Genomic DNA, 15,688 nt, shown 5'->3' on the forward strand with positions numbered 1-15,688 from the left:
TGAAAAGGCCTTTTGTACCACACTCACCCTTACCCTGAGCATGATCATACTTTTTCATCTCCGTCAATCTATTAGGTATTTTAATGCACACTGCTTGAAATATATGTTAGATGGAACATTTTTTCTGACTTTTTTTTTAAGATTTTATTTATTTATTTGAGAGAGAGAGAGAGAGAGAGAGAGCGCATGAGTCAGGGATAGAGGCAGAGGGAGAGGGAGCAGCAGACTCCCCGCCGAGCAGGGAGCCCGATGCGGGGCTTGATCCCAGGACCCTGAGATCATGACCTGAGCCAAAGGCAGATGCTTAACCAACTGAGTCACCCAGGCATCCCTTTTTCCCTACTTTTTTACTATTACTTGTTTATTTTCTTTTTCTGTGAGTCTTTTTTTTTTTTTTTTTTTTGGTCATTATTTCTACTGGTCTACTTGTATGTTTTCTTACTGGTTTACAAATACTCTTTCATAATTAAGGAAATCCGTCACTTTTTCCCAGCGTGAAATACACTTTTTTATTCTGTGGGAACAAAATGAATGTGTGAGCGAATGTACATACATGCCACATGGTAGCATACAATTTAAGATTTGGGGATTGTCAAACTTAATCAGTTCTTTATGGCTCCTCATTTTTGTGTTTTGGCACAAGTCAGTGGTTTCCAAATGCGGCATCTCAATACACTGGGGGACGGCAGTCAGTTGGAGGGTGTTACAGAAATGTGCTAGTAACAAAGATCTGTGGTTTGCAAGTATTTTGCTTTTTAAAAAGTGTACCTAAGTTTTTAAATTAACGTCCAGGAAAGGGCACACAACCCAAAGCCCATGATGTCTCTGCCAGAGCAGTAACCCACGGAAATCCAAGCGGGTGCTGTATGGATTCCACTCTTCAGTGTCAAAGCAGAAAAAAGAGCTAATTCATACTGTGAGGAGTGAACAGATGTAAGGAGCACATGGTTAATGTCTCAATTTAGGGGCACGAGCTTCAGGTAACACCTACGTAGAGGTTTTTTGTTTGTTTGTTCACGACTTTATTTATTTATTTGAGAGAGAGAGAAAGACAGTATGAGTGTGCGGGGCAGAGGAAGATGGAGAGAGACAGAACCCCAAGCAGACTCCATGCTGAGCAGGGAGCCCGATGCGGGGCTCGATCCCAGGACCCCAGGACCACGACCCGAGCTGAAACCAAGAGTCAGACGCTCAACGGACTGCGCCACCCAGGCGCCCCTGAGCAGAGGTTTTATAAAGCAAAAGGGAAATGCCAGAAATTGCCCTTTGTCCTTTTCTTGATCAGCTCACCTGAGAGATGACAGGTTCCGATTGCATTTTCTACCAGCTTCCGGAACACCTGGAGGACCTTGGCGGGTACAATATCTCCCTCAATGTTCACGTCTGCCTCATGCCACTGCCACAGGCTCTTCATAAACTGCTCCACCTCCAGCCACTGCTGCAGGCCCTCCGGATCCTGCAAGGGGCAGGACAGCCTGGTACCCTGTAGGGTGTAGTAGCGCCAACGTTGCTCCCTCGCCTCCCTGTACCCGGCCAGGCCCTTCACCGGGACGGTGACCAGGAACCGGCTGGGGGACAAAACCTGCGGTCAAGAAGGGAGACGGGAGTGTGAGTTCACGGACTTGAGAGGTAACCACAATCCCCGGGGCGCCAACCTGTCGAACCGGGTTGCTCAGTGAACTACTCAACCCTTAGCAATGCGCCAAGATGGACAGAGGGCTGCACCTGCCCTCTGCAGGAGGGTTCCATCTTTGTTCTGCCACACTAACCACTGTAGTGGTCGGGCAGATGAGTTCATTCACTGAGCCCTGGGTGTAAGGAACCTGCAAGGAAAAGACTGAACCTGACATGGAACTCAAGGGGGCACCGAAGTGGGGAGAAGAGAAGGCAGGGGAAGGAAATAGTATACAGTGAGTTCTGCACATACTAAGCACTGCAAGTCTCAGGCATTAGACTAGGTGATGTTCCCAGTGACACGAAGAGGCGGGCTTCATTAACATTTCCCAGATGAGGAACCTAAAGCTCAGAGGGGCTCTGAGATCTCCCGGGGGACACACAGCCAGGAAGTGGGAGAGCCAGAATGTGAGCTTAAGCCATCTGATGGCTTGTTCAGGGGTTGCTTTCTATGCTGGGCTGGCTCTCATTCGGGGAGGAATGACCTGGATCAGGTGAAAGTTCTGGTATGGGAAGAGACAGGAGGGGGAGAAAGGATTCTGCAAAATGTCTCCCTTTCTTTTTGCCAGTACCGATGGCCCACGGCCAGTATTATTGATTGGTCCTTACAAAATCACAGGTCAAATGAAAGGCAGTTGCTGAGACCACATGAGCTGTTGAGATGATTCTATGTTTAATAAAACTTAGAATAAAGCAAATGATCAGAATCTACCTACTCTGTTTCTACAAGTACCAGTTAGGCAGGGGTCAGGATGAAAGTGGTCAGGTCAATGGTCCAAAGGATAGAACAGATTGGCCAGCACTACAGTATCCCCAGAAGGAGCTTGACCTCTGGCCACATCGCGTGGCAGCCGACTCCACACCACACCTTTTCCCATCAGTCATCAGTTGTGCACTGGAAGATCCACCTCCTTTTCATGGAAAGTTCTGACCATGGCATCTGGTTAACCTTTGCTCAGGGCTCTGTCACTGGCCAGTTCAGGGGTGAACACCAAACTCTGCCTCATTCTCAGAGAACAACGGTGTGATGCTTTAGAAAATGGATCCACATGACTTCGGTGCCCACAGAAAGGTGGTGGGATTAAAAAAGGGAACAAATTTAAACTCTGGCACTCAAAATCAATACCTTCTTTGAACCCACTCGCATGTGAATTCGAGAGCACAACTATTATGTTAATAGTCACATAAATGGTGCTTAGTTAATACTTGCTGGATTTGGTCCAAGATAAAATAAAAGCGATTTTTATACACCCCACTTCAACTATTTTCAAAACTTAATATGCAGGACAGGATGTGTATAAATGCAAGATATATTTTAGCCTATGAATTCTAAGTGAGACCACAGAAGGAAATTTCTTCGGATATAATTCTAGGAAAAGGGTGTTATGGGTGGCTCAGTCGGTTAAGCGTCTGTCTTCAGCTCAGGTCATGATCCCAGGGTCCTGGGATCAGTTTCCCTGCTTAGTGGGGAGTTTGCTTCTCCCTCTGTCTCTGCAAATCCCCCTGTTCATGCTCTCTCTCTCAAATAAATAAATAAATAAAAATCTTTTTTTAAAAAAGTGGTATTGTGTTTCTACTCCTAGTCACTGGTCTCTATTGGTCTAATGCAGGTTAGAAGGGCGATAGAAGTGGGCAAACGATGTTGTGATATGTGGGGGTCAAATCCACTTTTAGAATTTTCATCCTGGGGCGAATTTCTCAAAATCTGTACTCTGTCGCCAGATGTACATGTCCCAGATTCTTGTGGGTGGTCCTTGTGCCCAAGAACCTTGGTATGTTCTGGACCAGCAAGGGTCTTCAGTCCAGGCACTTATTTCTTTTACTTATTCATTCATTCACTGAAGCTGAGTGTCTGCATGGGCCCCACACCATGCTGGGTGCTAGCAATGAAGCGATCAATAAACATGATCTTTACAATCCAGGAGCTTGTAGTCTTGTGTGAGAGATACGGCACGAATACATATTATCTAATACAAGTGAAAGGGGTTCTTAGGTGCCATAAGAAAAATCAAGATAAAGGAGCATGGGGTCTCAGAAGGGCTCAGAGCCCCACTTCCCTCATCTCTGAAAGGCAACGAGCCACGTCTGTTCTTCAAGGTTGTTTGCAGGTGTGAGGGAGGCCATTTCTGTGAGAATGGCTCGGCTCACACAGCACTGTTGCAGGAAGGCTGGCTGTCATGCATGGGCCCTGGTGGCTTAGAGTCCTGTCTTCAGCGGGGACAGGGGTGGCCAGGCTGCCTCTACACTTTCTAAGGGCCACCTCTTCCACATCTTCCTTCCCCCACCTGCAACCCATGGACTCTCGCTTTCAACCCATTTCTCACCAATGCCCTCCCTGGGTTCCTGTCCCCAGTCCCCAGGCTATTAAGCAGGTGCTGCATACATGAATGTGTGCTTAACTAAACTTCAGTTGTTACAGCACAGCGTGCTTGGAGTCCGAAGCCCTGGGCTGAGTTCTGGCTGTTGTGCCTAACAGGACGTGATCAGGACATTCGACTTCTCGAAGCCATTCTATCATCCGTAAAGTAGGACCGTGGGGGCTCACGTGACACAGCACCCCTGGAGCGAGTGTGTAAGCGGTAAACACTAAGAGGACCTGTGGAACATGAGGGATTATTGGTACCCTCAGTCAGGTGATGCCTGGGGCACACTGAGACCCACCCACCCACACAACTTACAGAACAGGTGAGACCTACTTACCTTAATGTTCCCATTGTACGTGTCAGAGTAAGGGACGGCCTGGAATCGAATGTCTTGGTGGCTGATTTCTGTGGTCAGCTGGTGGACAACCCTCTGCACTTCCTCCACAATCTGGGAGAGCTGCTGGCGCCTCACGCCCACCTGGGTGGGAAGGGATCAGCACAGGCAGTCATTCCCAGGGCGGGGCCCAGGCATCGGCACAGGGACGTGATGAGACAGGCCCGGTGGTAGGCGACCACAGGGGCACCGTCAGACAAGCTGGCCCTCCCAAGAACCCCAGGGGACATGCACCTAGGTGTGACGGCACTCGCTGGTGATTCAGTGTTCTTTGAAATACAAGCATTCACTCAGCATTAATCCAGTACCTGTGTGCAGCGGGCGCTGGGCACAACAGTGAACTAGAGAAGAGCAAACAAGATAGACGTGTCCTCATATATACAGGATATGCGTACATACGTGTATACACACACACGGACGTGTGTGTATAATCTAACATCGGGTATGATAAATCCCGTGAAGACAAATAAAATAGGATAAGGGACTAGACAGTAAAGGCGCTGCTATTTTAGATCGGGTGACCAGGGAAGGCTTCTCTAAGGAGGCAACATCTGAGTGAGCCCTGACAACAGCAGGGGAGAGCAAATTCTGAGGGCCCCTAAAGCAGGAGCACGCCTGGCAAGGCAAGGGGGCCCCTGTGGTTGGACCCTGGAAAAGGGAAAGGAGGGGGACGGGAGATGAATTTGGAAAGGCTGGTCTGGCCGGCCCATCCCACAGGGCTTTGCGTGCTGTGGTGAGACTCTAAAATGGGGTGAGAACGGTTGCCGTCCAGGTTGGTGAAGACGAAGCAGTTCAACGCATGTAATCACGTCGCAGTTTCCTGTCTTCTGTCGTCCATAATGATGGCTCTCTGGGCCCCGGTACTCATCCTCCTTTTGCTACTAGACCCATAAGAAAAGGCACGTGTTTTATGTTCCCTCAGAATCCGCACTGCAAGTTCCCAAGAACCGGAATTACTGTGAGAAAGTTGAACACCAACGTTATATACTTTCACAGATACTCAAGGTTTAGGGAAATAGGTGTTTGTGGGGAACCCACAGGAACTTTTAGTAAACTCCGGGAGAGTTCGGAAGATCCAAATGAAGAAGAAATGGGAAGAGTCTGTGTTTTCTGAAATGGAGGGGCCCTGTTCTGTTGCTCAGGCTGGTGCCACGACAAGGGTCCCCCTTGGGGAGGCTGCTGAACCTGGCAGGGAACTGACTGGAAGCAAAAATCTGATATATCTAGATGCAATGTCCACCGTGAATCTTTATAGTCTGTCTGAGTTCTGTATAATGGCTGTTTCTATGTATTCTCTAGTCATTTAAGACACCCATAAGTTAATCAAGAAAAATGTCCAAGTCAAAGAGATTTCTAGCTGTTTTCCTGACTAACTCATCAGCTAGTCCAGTCACCTGGGACTTCACACCTCCCACCAACAAACCCGACAACCATATATGAACAGAGGACACAAATGTGCATAGGCACACATGCTGTATATCACATGTATAAAATGTGTCATATGTAAAGTTAGCTCATTAATAAACACCTCTGTGTGCCAGGTCCTCTGTGACATGCTGGGACCCAGCAGTGAGTAACACAGACATCACCATGGTTTACAGTAGGTGGGAAGACAGGCGTGAGTACTGAACATAAGCATGGGGGCCATGACGGGAAGTGGAGGGTGCCCCTGGGTTCAGCAGAGCAGGTGACCTAGTCTGAAGCCTGAGACCTGTTTTAATCGTCCCGATCCCCACACAGGGGAATGTCTTTGAAAAACTAATACCCTCCAGATGCCTACGAGTAACAAGAAACATAAGACGAGGCTCCTGATCTTAAGGAAGGAAATACATGATACACACGAAATAGTCTTTTCAAAATCCATGTGTCTTGTCTGACCTCAGATACGATGATCATGTCTACATAGGCTTTTAATGCCACCTTCTTGCCATCAGCACCCACCTACTGCTTTCATACGTCCACCCACTACATTCATCACGCGAGGGCACCTTTCTTGAGCATTTGTAAGCTATTGAGATTCTGCATCTTCCAGAGTGTCCGAGGGGAAGAGAAAAGGTGGTCACGGAGGGGGCAGATAATTTGCCATGCCAAAAATAAAGGAGAATGCATTTAGTAGCCCATGATGAAGGGTCCCCTGCAGGGTAAGACCTCTATGTGTTGTGATTCAACTCCATTAGATCAATTTTGTTGAACATTTTATGCCAGGTGCTATGTGTACATGTTTGTTGTCAAGAGGTTTACAGATGACACAACAGAGCAAGACAAAAAAACCAGAAATTAAAGTCACAGCAATCTAGTGCTGTGTAGAGGTCTGTACAGGATGCTATGGGTACATAGATGCTATGGGTACATAGAAAAGTATGGGTACGGGATGCTATGGGTACTTAGAAAAGGGGAATATCATCTAGTCTGGAGGCTGGGGTCTCTTCCTGGAGGCAGAGTGTAGGGGAGTTGTATCTTGAAAGATTAGTAGGAGTTAGCTAGAAAGAGAAGGGTGTGAGGGTTGTTCAAGACAGAGCAAATGGCAGATATCTAGTATGAGGAGCACAGGGGGTTGCAATGGCTCCCCTATATTGCTGGAGAAGAGACTGCCTTAGAGAAGGATGGTGAAATGGGAGAATAAGCAGCAAGAGGGCTTGAAAATCAAGGAAGAAGAATTTCAAGAACAAAGTCAACATTAAGTGGCTGAAATGAGATAGGGCCCCAAAAATGTCTACAGCGTTTGGCAACTAGAACAGGATCGATGTGTTCAGGGAAGGGGTGGGCATTTAAGCCAGACTGCAGTGGGTAAAGAGTAAGTGAGTGGGAGGCGAGCAAGCGAACACAGAGGTAAGCAACTCCTCCAGAACTCTGGCCAGGGAAGGGGAAAAAACAAAACAGGGACACCAACGGGGTTTTTTCAAAATGACACACAGGTTTGAACACATTTAAATGCTGAGAGAAAGGAGCCAGTGGGGAAGGAAGAGGCAGCAGGGAGCTAAACCACTGAGTCAGGGTTTCCCAGCCAGAGCGTCGTGCAAATCCAGAAACCTGGTGAGCAATTCACGTTGGCGCATCAGAAGGAAAGAAAGACAGGTGCAAGCAGATAAAAGGGTAGGAGCGCAGGAATCGGAGAGATTTCCTGTCTGAGGGCTGTTTTCTTTACAGAGCGGGAGACAAGGCAATGTGCTTTGGGTGAGGTGGGGAGGAGACCGTGGGGGACTTCGGGGTGACAGACTTTGGAAATCACATCTCTGAGGAATGGGGGCTGTTCAGGCACCACGTGCGGACTGCCAGGCAGTCCCAAGACTCAGTTGTGGGGGGTCCACGGAGCTATGGCCTATCGGCGGGCTCAGTTGTAAGATGGTCTCCACACCTCGTCCCTCCAAAGGTAACAATGGAGATGCTAAGGCAAGGGCTTGCTGGGCGGAGAAGGCTAAGGCAACAAGGAAAGGTTTCTATGGTGGGCCATGTTTTCCAGCTGGGGGAAGAAAATGGACAAAGCCATTTAGTAGATTAGGGAACACTGGACAAGGTCAGGGACCAGAAGTCTAATCAGGAAGAGCAGCAGAGGGGCACCTGGGTGGCTCGGTCGGTTAGGCGTCTGCCTTCGGCTCAGCTCGTGATCCCGGGGTCCTGGGATCGAGCCCCACATCGGGCTCCCTGCTCAGTGGGGAGTCTGCTTCTCCCTCTGCCCTCTGCCTGCCGCTCCCCCTGCTTGTACTCTCTTTCTCATTATCTCTCTCTCTCTCTCTCTCTCTCTCTCTCTCTGTCAAATAAATAAATAAATAAAATCATAAAAAAAAAAAAAAGGAAGAGCGGGAGAAAGTCATACAAGGCTAACTAGACAGAACACCGCAGTCAGAGTGGTTGGGAAATAGTCTTCTCAAATCGCTAATTTCTTAGACTGTGTTGAGGACTAAGGCTCAGCCACAAGTCCTCCAAGTCCACTGATGTGAGTTCATAGAACTCAGATGTCAGTAACATAGTGGTAATTTACATGCATGTACATTTTGTTTCCTGAGTTGGTAAACTAAGGAAAGATTCATCACCATACTGACACTGTCAGTTTTTTTTTTCTTTTGAGAGAGAGAGAGCAAGCAGGAGGGGCAGAGGGAGAGAGAGAGAATCTGAAGCAGGCCTCACACTCAGAGCAGAGCTGGACAGGGGGCTCAATCTCAGGACCCTGAGATCATGACCTGAGCCAAAATCAAGAGTTGGATGCTTACCCATCTGAGCCACCCAGGTGCCCCGACACTGTCAAATAAATTTTAACTGATAAAAGCTTGAGAGAAAAAGTATGTGTGTGTGTACAATGAGTAGTCTATTGGATAAAAGTTCTCCACCGTGAATCTCTTCTACAAATTCTGCCCTCACTGGATGGTGGCATTTCCTTCCTGGGCAGAGCTCCCAGGTCATATACTCCCTGGGAGACACCTGTAATCTCTCACTCATTATACATCTTTATGACTTGCTTTGATTTCTGGAAGTAGAAATCAGAATAAGGGAATACTTTTCTGGGCCTAGAGCCATAAATTCTGGTTTTGATTTCCTTCATCCATTACTGCCGTTGCTATTTTGACTCGGGATCTTAGAATTGGAAGAGACCTCAGAAATCATCTTGTCTGGTGTCACCCTACAGGAGGACAGAGTGGTGGGTAGTTCTCCTAATGTCACACTGGCAGCTGGCAGTAGGGCTGGCCCTATGTCCGGGGTCCCTCACTGCTTTCTGTCCCTCTGTGCCATACCCTCGAGTAGACGCTCCAGAAGTAATACCTACCTTGATCCTCTTCCTGAACCTAACCATGCCCTCCACTGGAACTGAAGTCAAGGTGCATGAAATAACAGATCCAAAGTCAGATCCAAAGTCTCCATTAATCTGGGCAGCACTGACTGTTCTGGCACCCACAGGCACCCCAGGGCAACACAACAGTGAGAGTTAGGTGGGAGCCTCTTCCCCGCAGGTGATGCTGGGCCGCGTCGCTGGCCACGCTTCCTGTGGTCAGTTCTTCCCTCTACATCTCTATGGACCACGTGCTCTTCAGCAACTCCAGAAGGGACTCATTGGGAAGGTTTCCCAGGCTCCGTCCCACAGACCACTCGTCACTCCCTTGGTGTCCATCAGCACCCAGAAACCCCAGGTGGAGACTACAGCCTAGTAGGGTGGTGCAGGAAGATTCCATTTCAGGGTGTGGGAAAGCAGGGAATGGGGCCCGAGGCAGCTCTGTAGGGAGTGATCTTGGGGGAAGGAGGTGCCACCACAAGCAGAGACCTGTCACCGGCCCGAGCCCAGAAGCCCTTTCATGTGGGTCCAACTTCAGGAAGATACCAGGTGCAGCCTTGAGGCGGCCCTGTCACCAGACCCATTCCATGGCGCAGCTTGGGAACACACGTAAGGGGAAAAGAGGGTCACTTCCGAAGAAGGAATCAAGGCACATTCAGTCCAAACGTGACCTCAGTGCGCGTGTGAGTTTCACTCACCTCCTCTGAGGATTAGGTCATGAACACAGGTGTGCTTTTCTTTTTAAAAGGCTACCTTTGTGGATGGGACAAAGCACGAGCAGAAAGGAACTGGGTGAAATTAGCCAGACCCACAACGCTAGACCGGGGTTACACCTTCTCATCCTCCCCTCCGTCCCACTGACCCCGGAAAGTTACACCCCGCTTGTCAGCGAGCAAATTCAGGAACTCTAATGAAGCAGAGTTTTTGCAAAAACAGTCATCAGAGGCCCCCTTGAAGGGTGCCGTGCGGTTTCTGTGGGCCTCCCTCTCTCCAGGGCACGTGTACCTGTCCCCACACACGTACACTTCCCCATCCCAGGCCACCTTCCTCCTCCCCGGCCACAGCATCTGGCCCACTGTTGCCCCACACATCATCTGCTACTATTAATAGCTCGAGTTCGGAACAATTTACTGTTTCAAATATAGATCAGTGAGAATTCAAGGTTATTGCCTATCATAACACCATTCTGACTCACTTGCATTCCGACATGCTTTCTTGAGACAGGTGGAGGGGCGGCGCTAAGGAGCATGCCAGGAATGTCACACAGGCCTGGCCCCCAAGAGCATGTGGCCCGTGTGGCTGTCACCCATGGTGAGTGCCCCTGGGGATAAAAGGCTGAGAACTTCCTGCCAGACATTTTAATTCTGGTATTGCATTAAATCCAATAATCGGATCTTTAAAAAAAAAAAAACACAGGATGAGCACCATCTCTGTCTTCCAGGATTAATGATCAAAAAGGATGGAGACGTAAGGTGCTACCTACAGATGAGATAGGAGGCCTTCCACCATCATATCCCCATCTTCTCAGACCCATTCTTTCCTGAGCCAGATGCTGGGGCCCCACAGATTCTGTACAGCTGTGCAGAAACCACAGCAACAGTGGCACCACGGAGCTGGGACGGGAGGCCCTCCTGTGTGCAGGACCCTCTCTGAGAGCTGGCCCCCTTGAGCTGCCCAACAATCCTGGAAGGTGGATGCTATGATTACCACCATTTTACAGAGGAGGAAACGCAAGTTCAGAGTGTGTAGAAATTTGCCCTGGGTCCGCCTGAGTCAGTGAGTCCCAGAACGGGGATCCATGCTGGGCACTGTCACACCTGGCAGCCCACGTTCGTAACCATTGTACTGCTCGGCCTCCCCAGGGACAAGGCTGCCAGGCACAAAACCCGCACTGACGGCTTGAATGGGGTTCCCTCAGCCGGGAAGGCCTCTCCAGGACTCCTCCACTTGGTAAAACCCCATGCGTGCTCTCGGGCTGAGTCTCCACTTCTCTTGCTGCGCCACACCTCCCCCATGAGAGCCAACGCTCCTCAGTTCTCCTCCAGCACCCTGTGGAAATCTCCGGTGTAGCCCTGTGGTCTGCCATGTGTTCTATTAAGCATTTCCCTGTCTGCACAAGGAACATTCTCCTTTCACCCTTGGAGTTATGGGCAAAATCTGCAGGAGGGAGGGGGCCGTCCTTAAAGATACCCCAAACACATTTTCCCTCTCAGTTCATAAGCCACACCCTGGACCTGGGTTTTGGGCACAGTGTTTTGCACATAACAGGTGCTCAGTGTGTGTTTGTGGAGATATAGAGGGGTTTAGCAGAGCAAATACGGCTTTGGAGTAAAACAGAATTTTCTTACCGACACCTCGCACTTTCACTATCTAGCTGTGTGACTTTGGTCAAGTTACTGGAGGTACTGTGCATGTGCCACATGGTCGCTGATAGATTCCATGAGATCCTGCCTGGGCCTCAACCTGCCAGCACCTTTTACACTATTCTTGCATTATCTTCAATAACTCCTAAAGGTATTCTGACCACATCTGTGAACGTCAAGGGGAATGAAGATATCCGAGACACGATCATCCCCTACAGAAACTTGTAAAGAATAAAACGAGATAATATTTAAGTTGCCACCCAAGATAATAATAGGAAAGGTGCCAAGAGTCAATATACAATTGATTGTCAAACAAATATTGTCAGTAGTAATTATGACAGGAGTTCAAAGGGAAGCCAAAACATTCTGGGCTAGGGTGTCAAGGAAATCTTTCGTGATAAGGTAGGCTCTGAGCTGAATTTGAAGGATGAGTATGAGCCAGAGAAATGGAAATGGAGAGGAGAGAGGATGTGTCCCCTGGCAGAGGAGAGAAGATCAGCTCAGGCCTTAGACTTTCTCAGGACATCGTACTTGTGGGGCAGGCCTGGCAGACTCACCACCTACAGGGACAGAGGGCGGACGCACACGAGAGGGAGGGCTGAGGGGGGCGCAGGAGTGCCACAGCCCCCAGAGAACCCGTCCGTGAGCACATGCTCTGTTGAACAGACACTCAGCCCCAGCCCACGGTTGCCAGGCAAGAAACTGGGACCTGTGGTTGCCAGATATCCTGATGTTTTCCTTTTTCCAGAGAGGAGGGAAATCTGGATTTCTATGCAAAATCCCACTATTATGAAATGTTTGTAACAAATTTGAAAAAAATTTAAAAATACTCTGCAGGCCAAAGAAAACCTGTGCACAGGCTGGATTCAATGTAGAGAGCATGGTTTAGAGTTTCTGCTATTGGGGACGCAGGGAAACAGAATGGAAAGACAAAGTCTTACTTGCCAGGCTAAAAAAAATTTGGACTTTTTTTTCTTTCAGAAAACACAGGACCATGGGGAAAATGCCAGGAGCACCCCTTCCGTTTATAATAGCCCCCAAAAGGGGAAATAATGGGAAATCACTTTGTTGGCTATAATTTTTTTTAAAGATTTTATTTATTTATTTGACAGAGAGAGACACAGAGAGAAAGGGAACACAGCAGGGGGAGTGGGAGAGGGAGAAGCAGGCTCCCGGCAGAGCAGGGAGCCTGATGCAGGGCTCGATCCCCAGACCCCGGGATCATGACCTGAGCCGAAGGCAGACACTTAATGACTGAGCCACCCGGGCACCCCTGTTGGCTGTAATTTTTATCATCGTTAAGTTTCCCCTATTTATCTAAGTGGTTTGCCTAAAAACATCAACGTTCCCTATCACTGTGATAATGAACTCTGCTTTGTTTACTTGTGAAGGCATGTCCCTAATCTTAGACAAGTCCCTAATCTTCCTTTAAATGTTTTAGTTTTACGGGTGGCTCTCTGCCTTAATAGCTTCATCAGTAAATGGAAAGGCTGAATTAAGCTAGATAATATTTAAGGTCCCCTCCAGTTCTAACACTCTCAAGAGTCTATGACTCTCTACAGAAGAAATTCAATTAACTCTTAATGGATGTGTACTAAATATGTGATATATATTTTTAAATCTAGCAGTTTTATAGTTTCTAAAGGGCATTCTTAATTTCGCTTACTCTTTTTCAATGACCCTATTATCACCCCCATTTGACAGAGAAGAAACCTGAGGCTCAGGCAGGTTCGGTGCCTCACTCATAACTATACCCAATATCAGTGGCAGAGATGGAGCTCCAACCCACGTTCTAACTTTCTGTTCCACAGTCTGTACCCAACGGGCCTCTGGCACTAGAACCTCAGAGAGAGGACGGAAATAAGAAGGTTAAGTCCCTAAACACTCTTATGGGTGACGGTCTTGGGTTCCCGAGGAGCATTTCATGTATCTTTGGAAGCAGCCTGACATCCCTTCTGAATCCAGGTTGGTGGGGCAGGGGGGTGGGGTGGGAGCATGGGAGAGACCCGTACCTGTCCTTACCTTAGTCATAAGGCAGTCTTCCAAGTCTCCTGCAGTCAAGGATTTCATGGCTTCTTGGCCAGTCCTCAATGGAGCAGCAATGTCTTGGTTTGTCCGTCAGTGGAGGACACTTGCAGGTTGGTTTCCCAAGAATGTTAGTCTCGGTGCTAAATTTCTTTGAGAATGTGTACATGGACCAGAGACAGGCCTTCCCAGTTCTTCCCTCCAGCTCTCATTTCCAAATTGGGAGCATCTGTCTGTCATCTTTAGGGAATTCTTTTTTTAAAAAAAAAAAAGGAATTTCAAAAGGAGAGTTGATGAAATTGAAACTGAATTTGAGTCCAACTTAATTTGACTCGATTTAGCTCTATTGACGGGTGCTTTGACTGAAGGCAATTTTCCCAAGTTGTATTTCAGATACTTAAATCTCAAGATAGAAATGCTCTGTAGTTGGCTTCTTCCCCACCTTTTTATGCTCTTGGCCCAACACTAGATGCACCCTGCAGCCTAGTATCTTATATCTCCTTGTTCTTATCCTGTTGACAGTAAATATTCCTTGCCCTCCAATCCAGAAAATCCCACAGATTGATTTACCTTCTTTACAATAAACAAATAGGGAACTGCCAAACAACCAGCCAGGCACCCGCCATTATGCCTACAAACAAGTGACCTGGGCTCATCAATCAGATCAGGGCACGATAATCTGCATGTGGAAAAGCACACATACACACATACACACAAAGGTGCAAGCAGAGAGAGGCATGCACACATGGACAGGCACACCCAGCAAGAGCAGGAGAGGGACCCTTCTGCTCACCTGCTGACCTTTAAATATAATCTTCCTCTTCCCACTTGAAAGCGGGCAGTAAAAATAAAGTCAGTGTAAACAGGCCCCTTGAGAGTCAAGGAAACACTCTTGTCTGGTTTTGCCAGCAAAACCATGTTGGAAAACAGCTCAGGCAGTAAGTTCCCAGTCTGGCTGGCTGGGGCTAGTTTTATTACAGGAAAAAAAAAAAAAAAAAAAAAAAAAAATTCACAATGGCCTGATCTCCCCGAAGCTGGTAAACATCGGAGACTGCTATCAGATGATCTAAAGAAATTACAGCGCTTCTGGGAGCCCAGCTCACTTCTGAGCAATGCTCTGAACAAATGTCTTTCCAAACCCACCTCTGAGAGCTCAGCAGCCATGCTGGGTGCGGGGGCTACTCCGCTTTGGGTAGCCAGTGTATTTGCATATCTCCACCCTCTGCCCTATCTGAAAGCCACAGCTGAGCCACACCAGAGCAACCTGCTCCACCCACCTCATTAATCCAGCCTTCACGCCAGCTTCTATAGATCTCTTCTGTGAAATATTGTAGTCAATTGAAATATTCTATGTAAATATTGCAAAGCTACCCTTCCTCAAAACTGCCTTGATTTTCCATTTTCTTCTATTTGTAATTCAAAGTCTCCTTCGTTTGATATCAGATGCTCCCGAATATTTCAGAATCTTCTCTTGGCTTACCACTGGTCAGTCATTCCGAACTTGGTTTTTCACAAACAGAACATGAGCCCGCCTCTTGGAATTTCCTACAATTCAGAATCCCCTCTCTGCCTCATTTTCAACTTCACCAAAGTCCTCCTGGTTTCTCACATGAGCTCTCGTTTTTTTGTCCTTACTTCTACTGCACTGTAATCATTAACTTGGGATTCCCGGTCTTCTGGTGGGGCCTTTCCTACAGTTCTCAGCTTCCCCCAGAAGCCGTCATCAGATGCCCAAACTTGCATCATTCTGTGCCTGGGGCTGCCCTTCCTCCATTGCCCCAGCACAGCTGCTGATCAGGATGTTGAAACTGCAGTTCTTCTCTCACTAGGGCTCAGTGATGCTTCCCGGATGTGAACAGGGAGAACGACCAGCAGGCCAGTTGTAGAGCCTGGGAGAAGGAAGAAATCTATGCTCAGGGTGGCTTACTACATTGTAATTTTACCTGGATGCCATACCTGGCAAACAGAAGGTTATATAAACCCAACCAGTTCCTGACTCCCTGATAGAGTTCTTCATGGGCAAAGGTTCCAATATATAGGGTGGTTCCACAGTGCAGGCCCTCTGACAGATTGGCAAAGAAGACCTTTCTTTGTAGATACAGATCTC

The 15,688-nt window shown here is 48.1% G+C and overlaps 1 protein-coding gene across 5 annotated transcripts in view; it reads right to left on the reverse strand.

Annotated features, from left to right (window-relative positions):
* The window catches only part of MAB21L3 (mab-21 like 3), a 43,093-nt gene extending 27,623 nt beyond the window's left edge, over positions 1 to 15,470 (reverse strand). For 3 of the 5 annotated variants that reach the window (XR_012379304.1, XR_012379303.1, XM_025872609.2), the window contains exons 1-4: positions 14,859 to 15,470; positions 13,579 to 13,833; positions 4,375 to 4,515; positions 1,291 to 1,582 (exon numbers count right to left, since the gene is read on the reverse strand). Coding sequence is in view for 1 of the 5 variants with exons in the window: in XM_025872609.2 (XP_025728394.1) it covers positions 1,291 to 1,582; positions 4,375 to 4,515; positions 13,579 to 13,626 (481 nt within the window). In the remaining 4 variants the exon portion in view is untranslated. Of the gene's footprint in view, positions 1 to 1,290; positions 1,583 to 4,374; positions 4,516 to 13,578; positions 13,834 to 14,374; positions 14,788 to 14,858 lie in introns of those variants that run through there. The other 2 variants (XR_012379306.1, XR_012379305.1) reach the window with 2 other exon arrangements.
* Positions 15,471 to 15,688: the final 218 nt, after the last annotated feature.

The sequence above is a fragment of the Callorhinus ursinus genome, unplaced genomic scaffold (genome assembly GCF_003265705.2).
Source record: "Callorhinus ursinus isolate GAN/ISIS: 27379988/994484 unplaced genomic scaffold, GSC_fseal_2.0 scaffold9, whole genome shotgun sequence".
NCBI lineage: Eukaryota > Metazoa > Chordata > Mammalia > Carnivora > Otariidae > Callorhinus > Callorhinus ursinus.